General features: G+C 34.2%; 1 protein-coding gene across 6 annotated transcripts in view; it reads right to left on the bottom strand.

Annotated features, from left to right (window-relative positions):
* Window positions 1-1594: 1594 nt before the first annotated feature.
* LOC127832256 (regulator of nonsense transcripts 2-like) overlaps window positions 1595-27392 on the bottom strand; it is a 61044-nt gene continuing 35246 nt past the window's right edge. For 3 of the 6 annotated variants that reach the window (XM_052357589.1, XM_052357586.1, XM_052357591.1), the window contains 21 exons: window positions 26253-26344; window positions 25677-25762; window positions 25170-25336; window positions 24744-24799; window positions 24344-24460; window positions 23203-23430; window positions 22801-22902; window positions 22336-22395; window positions 20712-20850; window positions 20146-20288; window positions 14851-15034; window positions 14004-14096; window positions 12380-12483; window positions 9662-9781; window positions 8028-8202; window positions 7145-7218; window positions 6788-6850; window positions 4342-4420; window positions 3678-3789; window positions 3296-3328; window positions 1595-2646 (listed from right to left, as the gene is read on the bottom strand). In XM_052357589.1, the coding sequence (XP_052213549.1) occupies window positions 2637-2646; window positions 3296-3328; window positions 3678-3789; window positions 4342-4420; window positions 6788-6850; window positions 7145-7218; window positions 8028-8202; window positions 9662-9781; window positions 12380-12483; window positions 14004-14096; window positions 14851-15034; window positions 20146-20288; window positions 20712-20850; window positions 22336-22395; window positions 22801-22902; window positions 23203-23430; window positions 24344-24460; window positions 24744-24799; window positions 25170-25336; window positions 25677-25762; window positions 26253-26344 (2237 nt within the window). In that variant the 3' untranslated portion in view covers window positions 1595-2636. The remainder of the gene's footprint in view (window positions 2647-3295; window positions 3329-3677; window positions 3790-4341; window positions 4421-6787; window positions 6851-7144; window positions 7219-8027; window positions 8203-9661; window positions 9782-12379; window positions 12484-14003; window positions 14097-14850; window positions 15035-20145; window positions 20289-20711; window positions 20851-22335; window positions 22396-22800; window positions 22903-23202; window positions 23431-24343; window positions 24461-24743; window positions 24800-25169; window positions 25337-25676; window positions 25763-26252; window positions 26345-27392) is intronic. The other 3 variants (XM_052357590.1, XM_052357592.1, XM_052357593.1) reach the window with 2 other exon arrangements.

The raw sequence follows: 27392 nt of genomic DNA, 5'->3' as shown, positions 1-27392 counted from the left end.
GAATAAGTTCCTCACTTGACGGTCTAGGCCGAAAAGATGAGTGTTTACAGAGACAGTAAGAATATTTTTTTTCTGAGACATTTTTTGAAGACATTATATTTGATATTTATAAACATATTTTAAAATATTGTTATTTTATTTTGCGTTAACACTACATTCCAGAAAAAAGACAAGAAACCGTTGGAGACGGGTGATGCTCCCCAAAGGTTTTTTTTGTCACAATATTGCACTATATATTCAGATAAAAGGAAAGGTCTTGAGGGCACAGAAGTTGGGGAGACAATATTTTTTTAATAGAAAATTTCAAAAGGCCAAACTTTGTGAAAAATCATCCGACCAGAACAAGCTGATAATATGCACATCTCCTTTTGGTAGTGAAGCTTCCCATAAAGTTTAATTGAATTCCGCTCATTAATTGCTGAGAAATAGCCAAGACAAAAATTGTGCACGGACGGACACACGCACAGACAGACGAAGCGGCGACTATATGCTCCCCCCCAAATTTTTTGGGGGAGCATAAAAATGAAAAAACAACAACAAATATTCATTATCATTCTCAGAAATAAATAAACAAAGTAACCGGATATAATATTTCACTGCGCAGATCGAGTGTGAAAATCAAGCGCGAAAAGTTCTATGTGAGACAAAATACACAATCTGTACACAGTTCTTAATCAGGTTATTCTAAGTGGATTTTCTTTTGTATACAAATATCAAAAGAAGTGTGAGTGTTTTCCTGATCTGTTTATTATGTAATAGAAAGCTTTTTTAGGATATTGAAAGTGATTTATTTGACGCCAACAATAACAGTTTTTTTGTGGCCATGTTGTTGTTTCTGTTGTATATCTTCACCACCTATGTAGACGAACCTCTACCAGATCTGTAGAGTTGAACAAAAGGTCATCGTTCCCACTACCAGTATCGTGTAGTCCTCCACCGTCTATGAACACTGTAGTATATACTCAAATATTGTCTTTCCTTGCAGTCTCTGAGCTTCTGCACCCAACAGCTAGGGTCAATCCGTATAAATTCGGACAAGGGACAAATTCGGACAATACATCCTAAAATGCATTTTACACTAAATCTAGCCCCAGGCCTTCAGCGCATACAGCGCTTTGATTGTTCTTATCCATGAGCATTATTGTTTGAATAATGTATATTGTTTGAATGTAAAGGTCTATAATGTGAAACGCGTTCTGAGAAAACTTGGCATAATACATGTGCGTAAAGTGTCGTCGCAGTCTGCACAGGCTAATCAGGGTCGACACCTTCCGCTTTTATGACATTCTTCGTTTAAATGAAGTCTCTTCTTAGCAAAAATCCAATTTAGGCGGAAAGTGTCGTCCCTGATTAGCCTGTGCGGCCTGCACAGGCTAATCTGGGATGACACTTTACGCACATGAATTATGCCCAGTTTTCTCAGAACGCAACTCATGTATACATTAGATTTCGAATAAATGAAATCCTGTCAAACTTGTTTACTCCATGAGGTTTTTATTTTCACCATGCCCTGAAAAGTCCCTTTAAAGGATTATTTTTCATTCATCAAAAACATATTGTTTCAGTTACAAGGTTGTTTTAAGACAACACTGGGTATGTATTGCATTTTATTATGTAAATTCATTAATAAAATAACAAATATTCAAACAAGCATAAATAAACAGAAGCAATATTCAATTTTCCACACTTCAAGAAATAACTTTCCACAGACAAGAATGGATTTAACATTAAAGCAAGCTGTTTAATGTTCTTTATGTAGAAACACATTCTAACTTATGAAAATCATTTGACTTAAATTAATCTATGGATGATATAAAATAATCAAAAGGATACAGGGCAATTAAAAACTACAGTTACTAAGAAATAAATGTAATAAGTATTTTCATTCACAAAATGTAAATGCACAAAGGATCAGACAAAAGTTGTAATTTCATACAATCTTTTATTAAAAAAGTTCAAGAATCTTTTACAAATTTCCAAGACGAGTTAATAAATCATGGTATGAAATGATAACCAGTGTTAGATCTGTTTTATCACATGCTTTTAAATGATAGAAGTAATTAATATTTATGTAAATGTCATAATGAAACCAGAAAATTGTGGGCAATACATGACATCAGTTGGCATTGCAATGCCATTTCAGCAAAACATAACGCATGTTGTCAGTCAAACAAAAAGTACCCAAGAAAAACACGCAAATAACTTATTTACACATGTTTTAGACTAAAATATTTGTTATGCTAATATTACACAGAAAACAATGTGAAGCATTGGTTTACTTGCATTTTGCACTTATGAAATAACAATAACTGACTCTTTATGACTTATGTCTAAAAAATCAAGAATAAACATTAGTTTTTCATTAAAATCTTACAAAATATGTCTTTTAATTCCAAGGCACCATCCTCATCCAGAATAAGAATGAATATGTTCAGAAAACAGTCATAATGCACAGACATACACTTATTTGCCTGAGCACTTTGCCTAATGGTACCAAGGTACAGTTGCACGTTTTATAAATCAGGAGACAAAACTCATTTTCTGGACCAGACCCATAAGTCTTCATAATCTTTAGTTTCACGTTGACCCTAGGTCATGTACGTAAATTGAAGCCTGTATGTTTGCATCTGAACCGTTCACCGTTTTCTGAAAATACCAAAGACAACATAAACCATCTTGTCCAGACAAAGGCTAAATACAATCAGTAATTCGCCCTATAGATTTACACTGGTCTACAATTAATATATTATATTTTTAATGTCACTGTTGTAATTTTCCCCAATCAAAAAAGGTAATTCTGAATAATGGTCGAATGAAAACAACCTTTAAATATATCACAAATTAATAAAAAATCTTGAAATTTTATTTCAAACCAGAGTTTGATGACTCCCTATACTTTCATGCATATATCAACACGTATCAGCCTATTTATTATTTTGACATTGTTTAAAATGCTTCAAAAAATGAATTTGACCCTTAACAGTTAAAAGGAAACCAGAAATTCTTATCAGTTAAGTATGCAATATACATTATGACAACCTTATATATGCATGAAATTTGGTGAAAATAAACAAATTGAAACAGTTAATACATTACAAATTAGCAAGTGTTCAGATTGAGACATGCAAATTTGGCAATAACGTTTATGAAAAGCTAAAAATTCATTTTTTGTTTCCAACAGAACATGTAAATTTGTACAAGTAAAAAAATAATACCAACATACAGCATTGTAACATCTAAAATAATAGAACAAATTCAAAAAGGAAAGCAATAACTGATAACATTGGATACTTACAAGATAGTAACACATTTCAGCTTACTTTTTGTACTAGAATGCAAACTAACCAGGTACAGGGTAACTCAAAACATTAGATCAAGTTTTAGAATTTTGGTAAATTGGCACATGTTTTATCTGTATGCAATATGCCTGACTGGGCTAGTGATTACAAACCCCCAGGTCAAGTACATTGTTAATAGGCTTTTCTGCTAAACTGAGACCTGCCAAATGCTATTTTGTAGAGTACCAACCAAAATCTGTTAAGCAAGAGTCAGAAACAAAGGCATTTCAACAGTTGCACTTTGGAGACAGGATTTTTGAATTCTTTGCCCTTGCACATGTACACCAATAATAATTTACATGGTGGAAAACAATAGATTGTTATTTCAGAATAACTTACTTGGAGCCAAAGATTTCATCTGCATCTGGGGCTCCCTTTGGATGCTGGTATCGGACTCGCCTTTCTCGGTTGTTGTTGATCAGCATTGGGCGATTCAAGGATGCCAGCATTTCTGGTACAAGAAATATCAGCTAATAATGCACAGCCGTCATAGTTTCTTGTTTAAAATGTTGAATACTTTAAGTCTTGTTTATACAGTTAACAACTGAACAACTTATTAATAATGTTTTACAGTCTACAACATGTTCAACACATTTAACACTCTACAACTTCATGAGTGTGCTCAGTATTGGATGGAAGTATCGAAGCTTTTTAGTGAGTAGTATTGATGAATATCACACAGTCAATTTGTGTTAATCAAGGACCTTCTCAATAAGTCCAAGTCTATAAATAGGTCAATGTCAAGGTAAAGCTGAGGTCAGATGATGTGGAAGTAATCACAGTTTTCAAAGACATCATCCATGTAAGTATAAAAGCTTTGAAGGAAGCGTTATGGATTTTAAAAGAAATGCATCATTCGGGTTAACCAAGAATTCTTATCTTAATTTAATAGAACAAGTTGAGTTTAAGTCAAAAAGACGATCAATGTCAAAGTAACAATGAGGTGAGAATTATTTGGGTGTATTACGAGTTTTCATAGATGACATTCATGCAAGGCCCCTACCTTGATAGTCCTCCTCCTCCTGTCTCTCATGGATGCCCAACACGACCTGCTTCATCCTCTCCTTCTCCACTCGCTCTTGCTGCAAACATACAAGCAACGCATGGAGAATACCTGGTCAGTAATGATTTAGATATGATGCAGATATTTTATGCTACGAAGTGAAATAAACAAAAAAAAATCTGTGAGATGACTTCTTTTCTTTCCACCACAATGATGAACACCTTTTTTTTAATTTAATACAAGCTTTTGAATAAAATAAAACCAAACCAGACAGTTAACAAGAGCACCGCCTTGCGGGTGCAGACTGCTCATCTATTTCCTTTTTAAAGGTGAAGGGACTCTCATTTTCAATCACAAAGGAGGGAGGGGTGGAGTGAAGAGGGGTGTATAGTGTGGGGGTGTGGACATTTTTAACATTATTTTCCAAAAATGCGAAAAAAAATGCAAAAAAAAAAAAATTGGGGGGGGGGTGTTGGGTACGAAATATTTGTGTTTTTTAACCAATTCAAAAAAATAAAATTGGGGGGGGGGGGTGGGGGGGGGGGTGGGTATAGTGTGAGGGTGTGGTGGTCATTTGTGAGATGATCTAAAAAAAAAAAAATTAGAGGGGGGATTCGGGTGGGGGGAGGGGGGGTGGGGGGGATTCTTGGGTGCGATGGTTGGACGGTATTTCTAACATAAAATAATAAAAATAAATATTTGTGTTTTTTAACCGTTTCAAAAAAAAATAAAAAATGGGGTGGGGTGGGGGGGGGGTAAAGTGTGAGGGTGTGGTGGTCATTTGTGAGATGATCTTAAAAAAAAAATTAGGGGGGGAGGGGGGGGATTCGGGGGGGGGGGGGCACGGGGGATGGTTTGGGTGGAGTCTATTGTGGTATGTCAGGTAAGAGTAGTTTTGTCTAAGTATCAATCAAATCTAATCATAAATAAAGAAGTTATGGCAATTTTAGCAAAATTTAATAATTTGACCTTGAGAGTCAAGGTCATTCAAAGGTCAAGGTAACATTCAACTTGCCAGGTACAGCAACCTCATGATAGCATGAAAGTATTTGAAGTTTGAAAGCAATAGCCTTGATACTTAAGAAGTAAAGTGGATCGAAACACAAAATTTAACCATATATTCAAAGTTACTAAGTCAAAAATAGGCCATAATTCCGTAAAAATGACAACCAGAGTTATGCAACTTGTCCTTTTACTGTACCCTTATGATAGTTTGCGAGTGTTCCAAGTATGAAAGCAATATCTATGATACTTTAGGGGTAAAGTGGACCAAAACACAAAACTAAACCAAATTTTCAATTTCTTAGGAAAAAAAGGGCACATAATTCCGTCCAAATGCCAGTCAGAGTAACATAACTTTGCCTGCACAGTCCCCTTATGATAGTTAATAAGTGTTGCAAGTATGAAAGCAATAGCTTTGATACTGTAGGAATAAAGTGGACCTTAACACAAAACTTAACCGAATTTTCAATTTTCTAAGTATAAAAAGGGCACATAATTCTGTCAAAATGCCAGTCAGAGTTACATTACTTTGCCTGCACAGTCCCCTTATGATAGTAAGTGTTGCAAGTATGAAAGCAATAGCTTTGATTCTTTTGGAATAAAATGGACCTAAACACAAAACTTAACAAAAATTATCAATTTTCTAAGTATAAAAAGGGCACATAATTCTGTCAAAATGCACGCCAGAGTTATCTAACTTTGCCTGCCCAGTCCCCTCATGATAGTAAGTAAGTGCACCAAGTTTGAATGCAATAGCATTGATACTTTCTGAGAAAAGTGGACCTAAACGCAAAACTTAACCAAAATTTTCAATTTTCTAAGTATAAAAAGGGCACATAAATCTGTCAAAATGCACGCCAGAGTTATCTAACTTTGCCTGCCCAATCCTCTCATGATAGTAAGTAAGTGTACCAAGTTTGAATGCAATAGCATTGATACTTTCTGAGAAAAGTGGACCTAAACGCAAAACTTAACCGGACGCAGAAGCCGACGCCAAGGTGATGACAATAGCTCATTTTTTTTTTCAAAAAATAGATGAGCTAAAAATCACATAAGTCATTTTACATCTTACAGTCCAAAACATTAAACACCTCATCAAACTCTATACAATAATGTTTTGGTGAAGATTAATCGTCCAGTTCTTAAAATGAAATAGCTGGTGATGCCTCTAAAGTTAAAGCGTACAGTAAAGTATAATAAAAAATATTTGCATGCCCTACATTCAAACATTATTAAATGCCTTTCAATTAAATGAAATGCGTTTCCGAGACATTACAGTATTTTTCTTTACTTATAAGTGACTACATTTTAACATTCATGGAATTATTTATAGTGGCAAGTGGCAATTCAGTAGGTCGTTGTAAGTTAATGTAAATAATATTAATAGCAACAAATCCAACTGATGTCTTAAATTATGAACACTATTATCTCAGCTTAATTATACCTCTTCTCTTTCTTTGAACTTGGTGGCAAATTCTGCGGTGACTGGCACATTCAAATCTGAGAACTGCAACACAAGATATGCAAAGATGTAGCCATTATGAAATTCTTTTCTCATAACCAGTATGAGCTTGATATTTTGTTGAACATCCATGCCGCCAAAAGAAATAAACACATGCAATATAAATCAAGAAATGAGGAAAAGTATAAGAAGTCAAGTCATATATCAGTCTAAAAAAAGTATTCCATTAAATCTTGTATTCACCATGCAATGTGTACACATCTTTGTTTCTATTTCTTGCAAATTATATTTATTGGCTTACTGAATATACAAAGAATCAGTTATCTTGCTTAAACAAACCTGTTGCTTGTTTCCCCTCTTTGTAATCAATGTAAATTTGATAATGTTTTCTTCCGCAGGTTCAGGATTCAAATCTGGCAAGAACAATGAGAACAACTTATAGCTACCTTCCTATCTCAAAGATACGTCATTTAAAGTTTATAACACTCGTAAATATCCATCTTATTCTTAAATATGATCTTTGTTGTTGTTTTTTTATCTAGCTCCAAAATAACACATTAAGCACAGATCATTTTTTGTTATCTTTATACCCAATTTCATGGTTACCAAGAGTAACAGGCCTTTTCATGGCAATTTTGGAAAATAAACACAATTTTGGGATCAGGAATTTTTTGCGCTACAAGTCCACTGATTTAGGAAGCCTAATTTAACATAACTTCTAATAATAATTCCAATTGGTATAACAAAATCATATAAATTATAGTTATATTCCTTGTGAGATGTAATTGATATAAACTTGCAATATAATAATCATTGAGACACTTCTTTATCTCTTTCAGTGCGGGAACCGAATTTTGAAGGCCTTTACAAACAGTTTGGATCCAGATGAGATGCCACACAACGTGGCGTCTCATCTGGATCCAAACTGTTTGCTATTCAGATAGTATTCTTTGAAAAAAATTGAAGAAAATGCTATTTTTAGAAATTGAGCAGACAACATTTTAGCAGACGACAAATTTCCCAGCATGCAAAGGGTTATGGAACAACATATTTATTTTTTTGTAAAATGGGAATAAGTAAGATTTACAAAATACTTCTGTTGATACAAATAAAAACCCATTTTGTCTTATATAAAAGCATGCTCACATACACCATAATAATATTCCACATAAAACACAACTAAAATCTTTTTTTTTAAAGGGCCCCATGAAGTCATATATACCAAACTTCTTCTTGGTGGTCTTCACATTCACTGGAACAGGGACATCAAACTGTGGCACCTTTAGGGACTCGTTATTCCTTGCCTTGGACGTGTCTTCCACCATCTTGTCAAACGCTGCCATGAAATCATCGTCCTCCTGGCATTCGATACGCTTTGGTAAATTCTTCAGAATAACCTAGAATTTGTATATTGTATTTTAAAGCAGTCTATACAAACATTGGACTACAGTAGGCTCTTCAGTTTCACCAAGTGATAAAATATTTGGACAGTTTAAAAAGTATTTAACATAAGCTAGTTTATGAAATAGCAGTTCATCATCCTTATAGTATTCAATTTGTATTGGTAAGCACGAGTATGTCCTGGAGAGAAAATTAGGCCAAAGTAAAGTTAATGAATGATATCATACATTAATTGTTCATATATTAGAGAAGTATCCAAGTGATAGAGAAAGGGATGTTGGTGATACACAAAAAATCTACTTAACCTAGAATAAAACAAGCAAATTCGTTGAATTGATATCCCCCGCCAATATGCTTCTGGACACAAAAGTATTATATTTGACACTCAAAAAAGCATTTTTTCAAGATACAAAGGGCCATAACTCCGTTATTAACAGATGGTGTACAATGCCATCATCCTCTTATCCATATATATATACTCATACCAAGTTTAAATGAAATCCGCCAAAGCACTTCCAAGATATGGCTCCGGACACACAAAAAAGCATTTTTTCAAGATACAATGGGCCATAACTCCGTTATTAACAGATGGTGTACAATGCCATCATCCTCTTATCCATATATATACTCATACCAAGTTTTAATGAAATCCGCCAAAGCACTTCCAAGATATGGCTCCGGACACACAAAAAAGCATTTTTGTCAAGATACAAAGGGCCATAACTCTGTTATTAACTGAAGGTGTACAATGCCATTTGGCGTGCATCATCCTCTTTTCCATATACATACTCATACCAAGTTTCAATGAAATCCGCCAAAGCAATTCCAAGATATGGCTCCAGACGGACAGAAAGACAGACGGACAGACAATGCCAAAACAATATCCTTCCGCCTATGAGGGTCAAAGTAAAAGTGGTGTCTCATTATATGATGGATTTGGGACGGTCATAAGCAACACATCTGCCAGTATTTAAGTATTTTAGTAGGAGCTGTTTCTCCTAGATGAAGTGGTTAAATTTACATGACCTGTTTCTCTTAGATGAAATGGTTACATTTACATAACCTGTTTCTCTTAGACGAGGCGGTTAAATTTACTTAACCTGTTTCTCTTAGATGAAATGGTTACATTTACTTAACCTATTTCTCCTAGATAAAGCTGTTTAAGTTACTTAACATGTTTCTCTTCGATGAAGCGGTTAAAATTACTTCTTCAAAATCAGTTTCTTTTAGATGAAGCAATTAAATTTACTTTACCTGTCACAGATTGACATACAGTAGGATGCATAGGGCAATCCCTGTAAGCCTCCAACATCAACATGTCATGGTCATAAAAAGATCATGAAATAGAGTTCAATGTCCCATGGGCTTTCAGTGCACTTGATATCCTTCAGTTATACCATAGAGGAAAGAACCACACATGCTTAATACCACTGTCTTCAGGAACATGTGTGATACCTGGTCATCTTGTTGACGATCCTCATGGTCTGTGTCCATGTCCTCACCCTCATCATCACTGTACCCCTCCTCCTCCTCCCCCTCTTCACCCTCCACCTCCTCACCTTCAGAGCCCGTGTGCTAGAGGCAGATATTAAACATATCACATAAGTTTAAGGTCCACTTTTTCCATATTCACACCATGGACATTATTTTCAAGATGATAAAAAAAAAAACATTGCTCAAAAAGGTCGTACACAATACACATTGGACCTTACAGGTTGCCATATTTTTTGCAGGTTATCCAATTTAACTTCCATTTTCTTGCAACAAACAAATCTGAAAAGTTCGGTGAAGATTCTGTGAAAAGTATGATAGCGGAAGAAAATTTAATGGTTATCAAATTTATCCTCCATTCTATGTTTACAGTTCAAGAAAGATTGGTAAAAATTCAATGAAACTGTATTAGTAAGAGATTGGAAAAAGGAATTTTGCATTTTTTCATATAAAGAAAAAGCAATTAATCTGAAGTGAAGTAGCTGGTTATCCAACTTGACCAATTTTATGTCAAGAAAAATTCCCAGAAAGTATGTAAAGATTCTTTGAAAACTGTTCAACTGAGAGAGCAGAAAAAAGGAATTCCGCCATATTTGTATTAACAAATGGCCAATAAATCCAAAGTGCCTGATGCTAATTGGTTGGCTATTGATTTTGGCCCCTGTGATATGTCAATAAACATTTGCAGAAAGCTTGGTGAAGATTCAATGTAAACTGTATGAGTTACAGAGCGGAAACCATTAATGAGCCACCAACTCAACTACCCATCTGTCTGCTCACCCATCTGACAAGGGCATTCCCATAATACATTACAGCAAGAGATGGGCAGATAAAAATGTTCAACAACATTCAGGTTTTGGCTAAATCAGGTATAATTTAAATATGGTGGAATTTAAAAAAAAAGTTATTTTTAAAGTGTGTTTCCACCAAGGACACATTCTACCCGGCTCATTTGTGATTGATGAGCTCAATATTCTCACATTTGATACATTTGACATAGTTAAAACACATGTCTTAATCACCAATATATCTATGCAATCTCTACTATCTGACCACCAAGCAACCATCAAACTTTATTCATCTTCCACTGACTGAGCTCAAAATAGTCGTTTATTATCCCTTTACCACTTAGATACATATTTTCACACACTTGTAGTCCTTTAGAAAGTTATGTTTAAGACCTTTCTTACTAAATTCAAGTTTTTAAAGCTTCATTTCCAAACCTTAAATGCTAATGAGAAGCAAACAGCATAAAACCTGAACAGACTGCGAGTTACTTGCAGGCTGTTCTGGTTTCATGCTGTTTGCACATAGCAATTTTCAATTTGCTTCTGAGTGGGAAAGGGTTAAATAACCCTTTACCACTAATGTACGTATTTTTACGACTTTGTAGTCCCTTCAAAAATTGACTTTAATTAAAGAACTTTCTTATTAGATTCAAGTATTAAAGGCCTCAGTTCCAACCCTTAGATACTGATGGGCAGCAAACTGCATAACACTTGAACAGACTGTAAGTTACATGCAGGCTGTTCTGGTTTTATGCTGTTTGCACATAGCCATTTTCACTTTGCCTCTGAGTGGGAAAGGGATAATCGACCAAGCTTAATTAAGATTAATTTCTAAACAACATTACTTTTTATGTTTATGAGCTGTGCTCTGGGAAAATAGACATTAATATATTTGTCTCAAGTGCACAGGCTAATCAGGGACAACAATTTCTGCTTAGACTGGACTTTTGTTCAAAAGAGACTTCATTCAAACAACAAGAGCACCGCATAACGGGTGCCAACGCTCGGCTGCGGGTACAGTTATGAATAAATGAAAGTTTGTCAGATGTTTTTTTAGGTCAGTGAACTTCGCCTTTAACCTAGTGACCCAAAAATGGGTGTGGCATGTAGAACTCATCAAGGTGCAAGTTTCAAAGTTGTAGGTCGAAGCACGTTGATTTTAGAGCCTACATGAAAGTTTTAAATTAGAAGTAGCAGTGACCTTGACCTAGTGACCCAAAAATTGGTGTTATGTGTAGAGCCTATGTTTAAGTTTTATATTTGAGGTAACAGTGACCTTGGCCTTTGACCTAGTGACCCAAAAATGGGTGTTGGGTGTAGATCTCGTCAAGGTGCATCTACATTTGAAGTTTCAAAGTTGTAGGTGGAAGCACTTTGATTTCAGAGCCAATGTTAAGGTTTAAGTTTTATATTAGAGGTAACAGTGACCTTGACCTTTGACCTAGTGACCCAAAAATGGGTGTGGCATGTCAAACTCATCAAGGTGCATCTACATATGAAGTTTCAAAGTGTAGGTGGAAGCACGTTGATTTTAGAGCCTATGTTAAAGTTTATATTAGAGGTCACAGTGACCTTGAACTTTGACCTAGTGACCCAAAAATGGGTGTTATGTGTAGAACTCATCAAGGTGCATCTACATATGAAGTTTCAAAGTTGTAGGTGGAAGCACTTTGATTTGAGAGCCAATGTTCAAAAGGTTAACAAGATGTTAAGGTTTGGGACACGACACAACGAGCTGGCTATGACAATACCTCGGGTTTTCTCCGAAAATAGCCAAGATAAAAATTAAATAAAAGCATTATTGTCATCCGGAACGACACATTACAATTATGCGTTAAGCCCCATTTTGACACAGCCGGGCTCATATCTAACAGCACTTATCACCATACTATACCTGGTTGAGCTGTGACTGTGACTGTGAGCCTGTCTGGTCTCCCTGGCTCTGACTGCGCTCACTCTCCTCCTCCTCATACGTCCTCTCAGACTGGCTGAACTCCACTGCAACACCCGACACACAAGATCAGAGAAACACAAGTATAACTTAAAGAAAGAGACATGTGCAGCATATAGGTCCTCTAAGACTGGCTGAACTCCACTGAAAACAATCAGAACACAGCTAAGGGTCGAGTAGTATACTAGTGTAAATGATACAGAAAATGTGCAGCAGATACAAGAGTTGCGTGGTTTAGCCACAATTTATGTGGCCAAAAAACACAAACGCAGTTGTTTCTTCCACAGATTTTTATTTTGCCATTCAATTTTCAAATTTTGACTAAAGTTATGGAATGATAATTAACAAATCTGAAACATGTTGTAAAATGTTTACCTCCCTACTTACAAGCGCATAGACTTATAACAAGGTCTTAAGTAGTGCTCAAACGGGTACCCGAAAAAACCCGGCTCTGCGGGTAAAAAAACCCCCCGCAGATCCGGGTCAAAGTTTCTGCGAACGATACCGGTTCGGGTCGCAAGCTACGAAGTACAAGATTACATGTTGAATGTGTAGTCAAATAATCTCTTTTAAACAAGTGAAGTAAAATCACATCCTTTATCAGTTAAAGCAGTGTTGTTATTACACATTGTCATAAATGAATAGAAGTGACGCACCAAAAGCAGAAATGTCGAGTTTAATTTGTTATTCAGATCCCAAAATGGTGACGTTTAAAACAAACAAACTTGTATTATAAAATATATGGACTCCAAAGTTAGAGCATACAGTGAAATTGGTTTCTCTCCTCAAAATGAGACAAGTTTTATTTTTGCTTGACAGGTTGTTTTTGCTATACATGCACTTTGGATCGCTATTCCAAGTAATACTTAAGTTTGCTGATTAATTTCAACATCATTGTGTAAACTTAATAAATAGTTATATGCAGTTCAGTATTTTATTCATAATTAAATAAATTAAAACAACAAAAAGTATAATATTCTAAACAATATACTTGACGAACAGTTGAATATTTAAGAACGCTAAAACATGCTATGACAATTAATGTACTTTTATTTTAATTATCTGACCCGACCCGACCCGAATTTTCTCTGGTATTTTTATTTTGACCCACCGACCTGACCCGAAGAATATTTTTGCCCTGTGTAAGCCCTAGTCTTAAGGTAACTTACTTTTAGACTTCACAGATAATTCCAAATTATATCAGGTACTTCTGCACTGCATTATGTGAGAACCCCAGATGTGTCCAAGCACCCCAGACAAATTAGCAGACTAATAAAATAATTGGATGCATTTTAAATCATCAAAGTTACATCTTGGGTTGTGGGGAAATCTGGAAGACCTAGACAAAACCCCAACTGTCTGCTAGTGTGACCACCAACCAAACTTGCAGGCTTTAAATTGAAAATGACTTTCTGACGTGAGCATTGGGAATATTTGGTATGTGAAACTGTGATAGTTTTACAAACCACTAAACAATCTAGGCTTTTTAATTGAATTGAAAATGGAAAACTGCTTTACTCTCATGAGCATATTGGACTTGGCCCCAGTATGTTGAAGTGCCACTTACTTGCTTCCTCCGTCTCCTGTATAGTGGTCAGCCCTCCCTCCTCCCCGTCACCCGCCTCTGTGTCTTCTGTCTCCACAATTGGAAGTAGGGAAGCTGAAACAGATATACATGCTTTGGGATGGAGATTTGCATGTTAACTATACAGTTACCCCACATGTCCATTAAAATATTGGATTTAATTTGAGATAACCTGCTCCATGGTGATCCTACAAACAACAAGAAAAGTAACACGTTTCCATAAACAATTTATGTTTACACCATTGCTTCTTTTAAATTTGAACAAATTTTTCTGGGAGCCTTTATTTTCAACAGACTGAAACAATATTAAAACTTAGCTGAGATATTATTAGAACAAATGTTTTGAGCAAGTTTCATAATAATTGGACCATAAATGTGACTTTTGGAGTGTAAACAAGGTTTCACTATAGCCATATTAAGGAAGACTACCTAAGTCCATGGTGGCTTCAACCCTTTTAAATTTGGAAAATGATATATTTATAAAAAAATGTGCTGACCAAGTTTAATGAAGATTAGGAAAAAAATATGATTTCTTGAGTGTTTCACTATAGCAATCACAAGGAAACTGCCTGTCACTTAGCCGCTATGTTTTTTAACAGACTTGAACATCATTACAAGGTCAGCATGTCTCTTAATTTTGGGATACCAGTAATTAGGGAATGTTTTGTGTATCTAAATTTTCTGTCACACATTTTTTTCAATAACCAAAACCTTCCAGTAATTGCTGAACATTACTCCTATTAATCAAACAACTACAAAATAAAATGCATGACCTGGATGTCATAAGTTCATTAATAAATACATACACTTCACCAATACTCAATGTTACCTATTTTGGACTTGAACTCATTCTCCAGCTCCTCACAGGCCTTGCATGCCTCCTCGAAGCCAGCCACCAGTTTCAGCTTGGGTCTGATGATCTCCAGCGTGTCCTGCATCAGGTTCTCTACGTCCACAGGGAAGGGATGCAACTCCGTCCACATTGGAGACTTCCTCTTGAACCAGTAGTAACGCTGGAACAGAAAATTAGTTATTAATTAGTTTGATTTCACTGTCCTGCACTTAAATGAGTCAAATATATAGATTTTTAAACTAGTATTGCGTTTTAAGAACCTTCTGGAGTCATGTTGTTTGTGTGAAGTCATATCACAAATCTTGTTTGCAATTCTACTTGGAACAACCAATGACATTGATACACGTTCTCATAATAACATACTTCTGTAATATTCTATTATTATATACATTTTTGGTATATTAATTGTTGAATACAAAAAACAAATCATAAACTTGTTTATCAGGTAAATTTTTCAACAAAACAATTTGTCAATATATGATGTTGACTTGTGTGAAATAAAATTTGCTACCCATAATGACAACCCAATTACTTTAATAAACCATACATAAAGCAGCGTGGCTACTAGTATGCTAGGCAAACAGAAAACGTTAGTAGCAATTATAGTTTCTCGCTTTTGTATGTTAAATACAAATATGTATTGGTGGCAGAAAAACGGTACACATATAATAAAGTGATGTTTTTAACAAATATTTTACCTTTTCCTATTTACCTATACGCATGACACGAATAAAGACTATGACATGTAGTGTCATTTCATACCAATAGAATTTTGAAATGTAAAGCCTTAGCCCAGCTTTATAACAAATTCCTCAATTCAGTCGAAAAAGATGATTATGGAAATATGATAGCCCTGAATCTTAGTTTCTGTTCCAAACAGTTCACATTACTAAACTTATATGGCCCAAATACAGACAACCCGTCCTTTTATAAACAAGTATTTGATACAATTGATAAATTTGGCAATACAATGTATATTATATGTGGAGACTTTAATTTAGTGCTTGACCCACTGTTGGACTATACTAACTATAAACATTTAAATAGTAATAGGAAAGCTAGAGACTTGTTATTGGGGGAAATAGTTAAAAGGGAATTGAAGGACACATTTAGATATATAAACGGTGAGAAAAAAGGTTACACGTGGAGACGTACTAACCCATTGCAACAGGGCCGTCTGGACCTTTTCCTTATTACAAATAATATGATTGAATATTTATTAAATGCTCAAATACAATTAAGCTACAGATCTGATCATTCTATTATTGACATGGTTATAAGTTTCGAAAAAATTATACACGGTAAAGGTTTATGGAAATTTAATAACTCGTTACTATCCGATATTGAATTTTTGCGAGTAATTAATACTGTGATAGAAGATATTAAACGGCAATACTGCATTCCTATATATAATTTAGACACATTAAACGAGATTGAAGATAGCCAAATACAGTTTGTCATAAATGATCAACTTTTCTTAGAAACACTTTTAATGGAGATTAGAGGCAAGACCATCTCTTATTCAAGTCACAGAGCAAAATTAAGAAGAACACAGGAAAGTATATTAATATCAAAAATTGAAATATTAGAGCAATCACTGACTGAAGAAAATAAGGATTTATTAATTACATTAAAAAATGAACTAGAAACTATTAGACAAGAAACTATGAAGGGTTGCTTTATACGTTCCCGTTCAGACTGGATAGATAATGGAGAAAAACCTACTAAAATGTTTTGTAACTTGGAAAAACGTAATTTTCTTTCCAAAAATATATCTTGTATTCAGAGAGAAGATGGAACATTTATATATGAACCTGAAAATATTCTTAAGGAAGCAAACAGCTTTTACAAAATTTTGGAAAAAATTGGGGGGTTTTGTGGTAAGAAGCATTAATTATTCATATAATATAGGGTCACTCTCAATAACTCAAAAGCAGGGAATTATAACTTGTATTCCAAAGGAGGGTAAGCCTAAACAATTTTAAAAAAATTAGAGACCAATTTGCCTGTTGAACACAGTTTATAAATTAGCATCAGGAACGATAGCTAACAGACTTAGGTCAACCTTAAACAAATTAGTGAATAATGACCAAACGGGTTTCATTAAAGGCAGGTACATGGGAGATAACACACGATTATTATATGATATTATGAGTTATACTGAGTGCAACCAAATCCCTGGCCTGTTGATGCTAATTGATTTCGAAAAAGCGTTCGATACTTTATCATTCAGTTTTATAAAACAAGTGTTTGATTTTTTTAACTTTGGGCCAATGTTTAAGAACTGGATAGCGCTTTTTTTTAATAATATGGAAAATGCGGTCCAGTTGAATGGGTTTTTGTCAGACTTCTTTATAATAGGACGAGGTTGTCGTCAGGGAGACCCTATTTCAGCATATATATTTATCCTTTGTGCAGAAATACTAGCTATTAAAATAAGAAATGTAAGCAAATGAAGGGAATAACAATTGACAATGAAGAATATAAGATATCACAATTTGCTGATTATACCTATTTATTAATGGACGGGTCGGAAGAAACCTTGAATACTGCATTACAATTGTTGCACTCCTTCTCACAATATTCAGGCCTGAATGTAAACTTTGAAAAAACTCATGTTGTCTGGATAGGATCTTTAAAATACAGCACACGGTCCATAAAAACAAGATGGAAACTAGTGTGGGGATGTACCCAATTTAAATTATTAGGTTTAAATTTCGATGTTGATCTACCTAAAATGATTGAGCTAAATTATAATGACAAATTAGTTAAATTAGACAATATCATTGCACATTGGAACAGAAGAGAGCTAACTCCCTTAGGCAGGATAACTGTTGTTAAGACCTTGATACTTCCAATGTTTATTCACCTGTTTGTCTCCTTGCCACAACCCGGAGAGGCTATTTGTAAAGTTTTAAATGATAAAGTACTCAAATTTGTGTGGCAAGGGCCTTAAAAAATCAAAGCAAAAGTCATAACAAAAGATTTTGATGAAGGGGGACTCAAAATGGTGGACATAAATGCATTTATGAAAAGTTTAAAATTATCATGGATAAGAAAAGTTATTCAAGGCCAGAACAAATTTACATCCTTGGCTAGAAAGTTAATAGATTTTAATATACTATGTAATACAGGCAGTTTATACGCAATTTCAGCTGTTAAAAATATAACCAACGCTTTTTGGATAGATGTTTTAACAATAAATTCTGACTTTGTTAAGAGTATTAATATTGACTCTGTTGATAAACTTGTAGATATGCCTTTGTTTTTTAATAACTGTTTATTAATCAACAATAAATACATTTTTTGGAAATATTGGTATGATGATGGCATTCGGTTTGTTAAAGATATTATTAAAGACAGTGGGCAGATTTTGTCACTGCAAGAGCTACAAGCCAAAATGAATAAACTGGTAAACTTTTTACATTATGAAGGTATAAAAAAGGTTCTTTCCACATACATTGTCTCGGTGCAAAATGTAAAATTAAAAGATTATAAAGTACATTCATATCCCATTTTGTCGACCTATATAAAACCTATCATTCTGAATTCTTGTAATAAGTTACTATACAATATGTTAAAAGAGAACTCTGAAATCCCCACATGCCAAACAAAATGGAATGAATACTTTGCAGATGACTCCATACAATGGAAAAATGTCCATGGACAAGTGTTTAAAAAAACGAATAATACATATATTCAATGGTTACAAACTAGAATTATCCACAGAATATTGGGAACAAACACACTCCTTTTTAAAATGGGCTTGTCCAATAGTAAAACATGCACTTTTTGCAAAATGTCAGAAGAATCAATTACCTATTTATTCTGGGATTGTAACACAGTAAAAATACTTATTAAAGATATCTCGGATAGCTTAAAAAACGCAAATATACAAATAGTAATAAACAGCAAAATGTTCCTTCTTGGTGATACAAACGTAAATGATAACTGCTTTATTCTTTTCATGGAAGTTAAAAAGTACATTTTTGAATGCAAAAGGAAAGAAGTAATTCCACATTTTCAGGGATTTAAGGCTAGCCTAAAATTATCTTTAAATATATATGAAAACACAACTAATGAATCAAATAAAGGATTTTTTTGGATAGTTATAAGATTAATATGTAATTCATAATTGCATGAATAACAAAAATAACTGTTATTAACTCGCATTATATATGAAACCTGCAAAATGTGTTTTCTTAACTAAGTGTCACTATGTTGTTTGCATATTGATCATAAAGTTTATATTGATTGTGTTGTAAACTGCACTCTAAGTGTAAAATCAAACTTTGTTAAAAAGGTCCATTTTTAATGACACTATCAAATGTACTAGGTTTTATTTTTTTGAACACTGTAACCATAGTAGTTGTAAATATGACTCTTTTCTTGTATTACTATGTTGTTTGCAATTTGATCATAAAGTTTATATCAATTGTGTTGTAATCTGCACTAAAATTGTAAAATCAAACTTTCTTAAAAAGGTCAATTTTTAACGACATTAGCAAATGTACTATGTTTTATCTCTTTATCTCTTTGAACACTGTAGCCATAGTTGTTGTAAATCTGATCTTTTTCTTGTTTAAGAATTAACACTTAATATTATTGTGCTATACATAAATATTTATTTAAGTTAAGTAAAAAAGGTAAAAAGGTTGAAGGAAGTACGATCCTAATTCAGCTTGAGTAATGATTGTATTAAAATAGCGAAAACACATTACATATGGTAATTTAAGTATATGAACGAACATGCCATTGTAAATTGTGTGTATATGTATATTTTATGAATGAATAAAAACATTTAAACAGGAAAAAAAAAATAAAAAAAAAATAAAAAAAAATAAAAAATTCCTCAATGAGTTTAATAATAACAAAGTGTACAGTGATATATTTAAACAGGTTCGAGGCTGAACACCATATAAGAAAAGCAGATAGGCAGTCCATGTAAGCATGCCAGTTGTGTACGAGTCCAAATATACAACAGCATTATACACAATACTGTTAAATAACCTTTTTATTACACACATAATTCATCTTTTTTTTTTTGCATTATTCACCTTCAACTATACATTAAAAGTAAAAAATGATCTGTTAAATACAGACTGTCCAATACCGAATATATAAGTCACGCATGTGTCTAATAAGGTCATGTGCAATGAATGGCAACAGCCAATTGGAAGCTATTAATAAGTATAAATTAAAATGTGACAGTAAAACCAAAAAGTATCAGATACATCTTCAGGGATTTTGACACTCCAAAACTGTACACACCTGAAAGTACACCAGGAAACAGTCTAGTTTCTTCTTGCTGGATCCCTTATCAAAGTACTGACCGCAAGTCTCCAGTACGACACACACAAGTCGGATACGGAACAGGTGATCAGGAGGGTCCAACACAGACATGTCTTCATCTTCTGGTAAAAAAGAAGTTATGTAGAAAATTGTTTGCCACTTAAGACTGGCAGTGTTATGTGTGCTGAAGAAACCAGATTCTTATAATAATAAGGCGGAACTTGTTATTTTAAGTTTATTTTATATTAAATTTCATGAATTTTATTTCGAAAGCATTTATAGAAAATTTTATCAACACAAGCAATTCAAATTGGATCAATTTATGCATTTTCAAACCATTTTTTTTTAATTGCCACTTTTTGTATTCAAAATATTCAAGATAAGGAATGCAAAACACTTTCCCTTTTTACTTTGCCCTTCTTTAAATAAAAAAAACAACAACACATGACAAACTCCGAGAGCAATACTTTATATTGAATGATGCTTCTCATATATAATAGAACCCAAGATGAAATCAAATAAACTTTATATAGTAAAGAATATACCATTAGTAGAAACTCCAAATGTGATGAATGTGTAGAGGGTTTTAAAGATTACGGCCGACTCGACCATGCGGTAGTTGTAGAGTTCCCCGAGGAACTTGGCACAGCTCACACGTCTCTGGTTGTACTTGGGATGGTTGATCTGCAGCAGATAGACAGACATTTAGATAATCACTGTCTGTTTTCACAAACACATTAATAAGACTAAAGAAAAAAGATCACTTAAGAAAATATTATAAGTTCCTTATTAAAAAAACAAGTATTGGAAAAAGACACAAAATAGGCTTAGGCTTTTAACCAGTAAAATAATAGTGATTAAATGCTTCTATACCTATAATCAAACTTTTAAAAATAACAGATATAACCAAAAAATAATTGAAACATGACAAATCAGTTTTGAAGTAAACAGTTTAAATAGCAATACCTTGTTGTAGTCTATGACAATTCTATGTTGTAAAGTAAACAGTTTGAACAATAATGCTGTGTTGAAGTAAACAGTTTCTTACAAACATCTATGCCCTCCCCCCCCCCCCCCAAAAAAACATTAAAAAACCCACTATATGGCAATCGTACCAGGCCATTTCACAATTTCTTCACTGACATTTTACCAAATAAATTGTCAAATCAGAATATATATGGCTCAACACTGTCAAAAACGGCCATTTCAATCATTATGTAAATTAGAAAAAATTCAACAATTCTGTAAATGTCTGAAGAAGAGAAATTCTGCAAAGTGTTAAGTCCAACAAATGTCAATATTTCGTTTTTACTGCTCAATATCCCCCAATGGGTTCAAAAAGGTACCATGTGACATTGAAATAAGAAGGCTCATGCTACCTTTTTGCACCAATAGAGCGATTATCATGTTATCTCATTATAGCAAGAAAATGTTTTGACAGTGCTTCAATGTATGTAGCCCAAGGATTTTAGATACAGTTTACTAGTCTAAATGTTGATGATCAGATGATCTGAATGTACATTTTTAATCAGTACCCCAGATAATCTGTGTATCTGCAAATTTTTGCCCAATTAACATGTTTAAAAATGCAAACAAAATTCATTATTATGCGTTTAAAAAACTCAATCAATTTGACTTTTACACAAATTATTCAAATTTGGTGTGTATGATACAAGCCTTGATTGAAAATGCTTTGCTAAACTTATGTATTTTCTCTTGGAATAATTATCGTACCGCGCCAACGTTTTTTTTCATTTAAAAATTAGAAAGCACCTGAATGACGGAGGAGGAGAACAGTTATACAAATAATTCAAACACTATGCGGAATAAATTTCACAACAATAAAGCGTCAGACCAAAATATTTACGACATGCACGTATTTGTAAAGCGTTTTTCTTTCAGTTTCTATCATGATGCATAATAAAAATGTCTAAGCGAGGTCAGAAGACGTCTGCTATTGTTGCGCCTAAATATCAGCCAATCCACACTTTTTCCAACCAAGCAACTCAATTTTTTCACAAAGTCAGGGGCCAAAGGCTGATTCACACAAGCAGGAAAAAAAGCCCTGCAAACATTCTTATTTTCTACTTTAAACATCACATTCTTTTCACCAAATCCTCATGAAACATCACAATGTCCAACAATATGTGTGTGACAATATTTCAGTACCTCCATTCCAAGTCTTATGTCTTCCAGCACTCCATCCACCACCTGTATGGCAACTGTCTCCTACAACCAGAGACGGACCAATATGAATCAAAGGTCAAAGGATTAATCTAGTCATAAGTCTAACATTAGACGTCATTGATACATTAATGAATTAAAGATCAAAGGAAAATGCCCAATTTTATTAATACAAGAAATGTCATATAAATGAAATTAAATGAATCTACAATACTCCAATCTTTATTTTTGTGCCTTGCTCTGAGATAACTGGGCTTCATGTGTGTGCGTAAAGTGTCATCCTAGATTAGCATGTGCCACCAGCAAAGGCTGATCAGGGGCAACACTTTCCGTCTACATCAAATTACTGCACAGGCTAATCTGTGAGGACACTTGACTAACATGCATTTAGCCCAGTTTTCCCAGAACACAGCTTATACATAACAGAGATTTGCTGTTCTAGTCTCGTACATGGTATGGTGCTATCCCAGCCAGCAGGTTAGCTGCACAGTGTATGGAGTTGAAGCGCACATTCCACACTGCTATCAGGCACTTGGTGGCATAAAATGCAGTCTGAAAAGGGACACATGTTGAGCATTCAAGATGAATAATATATTTCAGGGATACGAACCACTAAAACTTATTCTTAAATTACTTCTCTTACAGCAAGCAGTCTTATGAGTTTTCTCAGAAAATCTTAGTACCTACCACAAATTTAAGGGGCCATTGGCTAGTTGGCCCCTGATTAATTTATCCCTGATATTGAAAATATTTATAAGTGGCACTCATAGAAAATGTTTTCCCCAGATTTTAGCGGACAGGGCAGCATCTCAATAAGCCCTCAGCAATCTAGCTTAAACTAACAATCAGTACCTCTGACTCGTCCCAGTTCAATTTCCTCATCTGTCTCAGCACCTTCTCGGTGGTGACCTTGGAGAGATCCCTGAAGAGGAGCTTCCTGATGTACTCCTGCATGGGTGGTCGCACCTTCCTGGCCACCTGGGGTGTGTCGGGCGGGTTGCTGTAGTAGTAGGCGTTCTCGATCATGGTGGTGTAGCGCGTGTCCAGCATCAGGGCCGACTTCTTCCTCATCATCACATCCTGCAGAGACACCGTCATGTCAACCCTTTACCTCTCAGATACGCATATTTATGTGTTTCTAGTCCATTAGAAATCAAATTAACTTTTAAGATCTACCTTATTAGATTCAAGCTTTAAACCATTACTTTCCAATCCTATGTTACGGATAAGCAGAAAAACAGCATAAAACCTGAATAGACTGCCAGTTATTCGCAGGCTATTCTGGTTCTATGCTGGTTGCATATAGCCATTTTCGCTTTGCTTCTCAGAGGGAAAGAGAACAAGAGCAATATTGTTGCAAACATATTTCAAACATATTTCAAAGAAGCCTTAAATGTGTAAAGATTCATCTGGGTAAAACAAACAGTTTAATAAAAGGACCATAGGTCCATAGGTCCTACAGCGCTCAACTGTGAAATTGAGGAACTAAACTGATATGAACAGGGTTTTCAAAAGACTTGAACCATTTTTACATAGGCTGGACATTATTATAAAAAATGGTCTAAGCAAATTTACCCCCCCCCCACCCCCGCTATTTCCTGACACTACATTTTGAATTGTGCAGCATGATATAAGACAATGACTAAGTTCAAAGGGGGCATAACTTTTCCCATATGATAATTGACTTAGGGGAATAACTTTTCCCATATGATATTTAACTAAGAATAATAAAATTCACAATATGACAAAACTTCAAACAATTCATGCAAGTTTTAACCTTGTACATTAGAAAGAATAGGACAAGGCCACTATAGCATACGGACAGATGGACAGGTAGTACGACCGACAGTCGTCCATAGTGATTCCAGTACAACCCTCGCACTTCGTTACCATGAGTATAAATACAAGTAATAATTTTCTATCTCTTAACTCATTAGCCAAACTTTTCAAAAATTTATTAGAGCATTGTCCTGCAAAATAAAACACCACCCACCAGATAGACTCTGGTGCGATGATGAGACTCTGGCGACCTGTAGAGAAATCTGCCGCAGGACTCCAGAAGTGAACAGGCCATCTCAATGTTGTGATGGGAAAAATCAAACAACAGCATCTGAAACATCCAGCAAAGCCATTTAAGTATTTAATGCCATCCCTCTCAATCGTATGTTTGTTCTGAATATAATGTGTTTGTTATGAATAAGCTTTGATTATCCTTTTCAAACATCTTATTGTAAGATCATGTGTTTGTAATCATGTGGTGGCTCAGAAAAATAACAATTTTAATTACATTTGCCATGTTTCAATAATGACATGTTATCAAACATAGTTTCATAAGTTCTGAGTTAATTTATGTGAGTTGATCTGAGCATTACTTGAGATTCATATGTTCTTACCTTGAGACAGTGGAGAGCTTCTGTTTTGGGAAACAGTTTGAATTTCACCAACTCACCTGTAGGAAAAATAACTGACTGAGATCTTCTATGACGTAAAGGTGTATATCAGTAGACTCTTGAAAAAAACTAGAATTGATTTATGTCAGTTGGTTTATTGGGAATTAATGTTACAAGGTAATAAGTATGAAACATTGAGATTTTTTTAAAAATAATTCTTATGTGAACATTCATTTACACCATTGTATGATGTAAGTACAATGTTATTTATTCGTAAATCCTATACCTGAACAGTATTCTAAATCTGTTTTGGGTTATGCAGTTCTAAATTAAGTGATAGATGAAAACTCAATCAAATACTCAAACAGTCCAATAGAGTGAACAGTTTTCACTTCTGACGTAATAAATTGTATACATGGCATCACTAACCAATGAAGCGAACAGTTTTCAGCTTGGACTCGATGTTGATCTGATCCTTTTTGCGCACATGCCATCGGAAGTCTCCCTTGAGTAGAGTCACGAGATCATTGGCCACGTCCGGCATACAGGGGTACAATGTGGCCGTAAAACGGGAGTAGAACGCTAGCAGGTCATACCTAGTAGGGGAATAGACAGAATAATCTGAACTGGGATAGAATGCACACTTGCAACATAGTGGTTTTGTTTCTATGATCCTCAGAGCATACAATGGGCTGCATTTTGTATAAAAACAGTACTGGTCCTACTGCTGAATTAAAGTTGCATATGGACGAATTTTCAGAAACAGCAATAGGTATTCAAATAATCTCTCTTTAAAAATAAACCTGATTTGGCCCACACATTTTGATAAATTGTGATTTCAAAATGATAATAAAGTAAAAAGCATGACTACTTAAATAAACATTTAATTGCATAACAGATTCACTCTTATATTACATAAAGGTCATCCAACCATACCTGGTTCTGTGAACTGTAAAGAGAGCTCTCACCAGCTTCTTTCTATTGTTTTTAGTGTTGTAGTTCATACAGAACTCAATAGCTGCCTGTAAAATCAAATCTCATTATTTATATAATGATTATGTTGCCCGTGCTGTTCAGAGTTTAGCAAATGGATGCTGCTAACGTACTTATTAGTGAATATTTTTCAGACAGTAGTATCATTTGGACAATATAAAAAATGTGAACTTTGTAACAGTTTTGTATAAAAAATAATTACAGTACATATAAATGCTTGCCTAGAAATGTATATTTTATCGATCTCATAAAAGGCACATTTCCTTTTCTTAACACTTCAGTAGGTCCATATTAATAATCATTGTTTAGATTTATGATTACTATTATAATACTCCAGTAAATATGGTTTAAGAGAATAGAAAAGAGCTAGTATCACAAAAATGTCACAGATTTATTATGCATCTTCTTTATTATGATTTTTAACAGAAATATAACACTTTAAAAAAAAATATTATTTATGAATTTGTGATCAAGTTACAATGGAATCTTCCAAGACCTTACTTTTAAACTAAACAGTACCTTATCAATGAGATCTCTGTTTACACACGTGGGCAGCGACTGAGCATATGCCTCAAACTGAATCTTCATGAGACTGCCAGTGTCCTCATCATCTGAAATGAAACACACACAGTGCAGGTGTCCATATCATCAATGGTGGTGTTGTTGTTAAGGCTTTATTGTATTCATCCTAAATACTCAACAAAATAACCAGTTGCGTAATTTTTTATTATTGGAAATTTATTAGTCAAGTTTCATCTGTCTTGCAGCATACTTTTTTGGATGTTTTGAGAACTAAAAAGAATATCAACAATGCCATAAAATCTCATACAATTCCTCAGGGCATAGCTTTATCAAAATCTTTAAAATTTAAGCTGTGACTACATTTTAAGCTCACAGCAAAAATACATGATTGAATAATATGTTCCTAAAATGACAGGGCACAAGATTCATAAGATAGGAATCAATTCACTGAAATTTACTTATCATAAATCTTGGTGCTAGGAAATTTTAGTTCTAAAATAATTTCATTGTAAAATTTGGCACATACTACGTAATATGACAAATATTATATTTAATTGATACAATATAATAGTTTAACACCGTTTTCACAAGGATTGTATTTGGAAAGTTCATTTAAATAAAGGTAATCTTTTGCAGCTATGTACACATCAAAGCCCTCTGTAGGTTGGTTAATTTATCCAACAATCATAGTATGACAAGAGTGAAAATTAAAAAAAAAAAGAGCTGTATTTTTAATCTTCAGGTAGATAAACATTATCATAAATAAAAGTAAATAATCTTTTATTCCTGGCAATTTATAACAAATAATAATATAAGTAAGTTATAAATGCAATGACAACATATTAAAACTAGATACAACTTCTGACCAAGTTTGGTGAAGATCGGATGAAAACTACTTGAATTAGAGAGCGGACACCCTAAGTGACCCCGTGACCTAGTTTATGACCCGGCAAGGCCAATGTTCAAACTTGGCCTTAAGATGATATAGATAAAACTGCTGACCAAGTTTGGTCAAGATCGGATAAAAACTACTTGAATTAAAGTGCGGACAACATGCTGAATGTTAAAAACCACACTAAGTGACCCCGTGACCTAGTTTTTGGCCCAGCGTGGCCCAGGTTCAAACTTGGCCTAAAC

Source organism: Dreissena polymorpha, chromosome 5 (assembly GCF_020536995.1).
Source record: "Dreissena polymorpha isolate Duluth1 chromosome 5, UMN_Dpol_1.0, whole genome shotgun sequence".
Taxonomy (NCBI): domain Eukaryota; kingdom Metazoa; phylum Mollusca; class Bivalvia; order Myida; family Dreissenidae; genus Dreissena; species Dreissena polymorpha.
The sequence above is the reverse complement of the archived record's forward strand: the minus strand, read 5'-3'. Positions and strand labels throughout refer to the sequence as shown.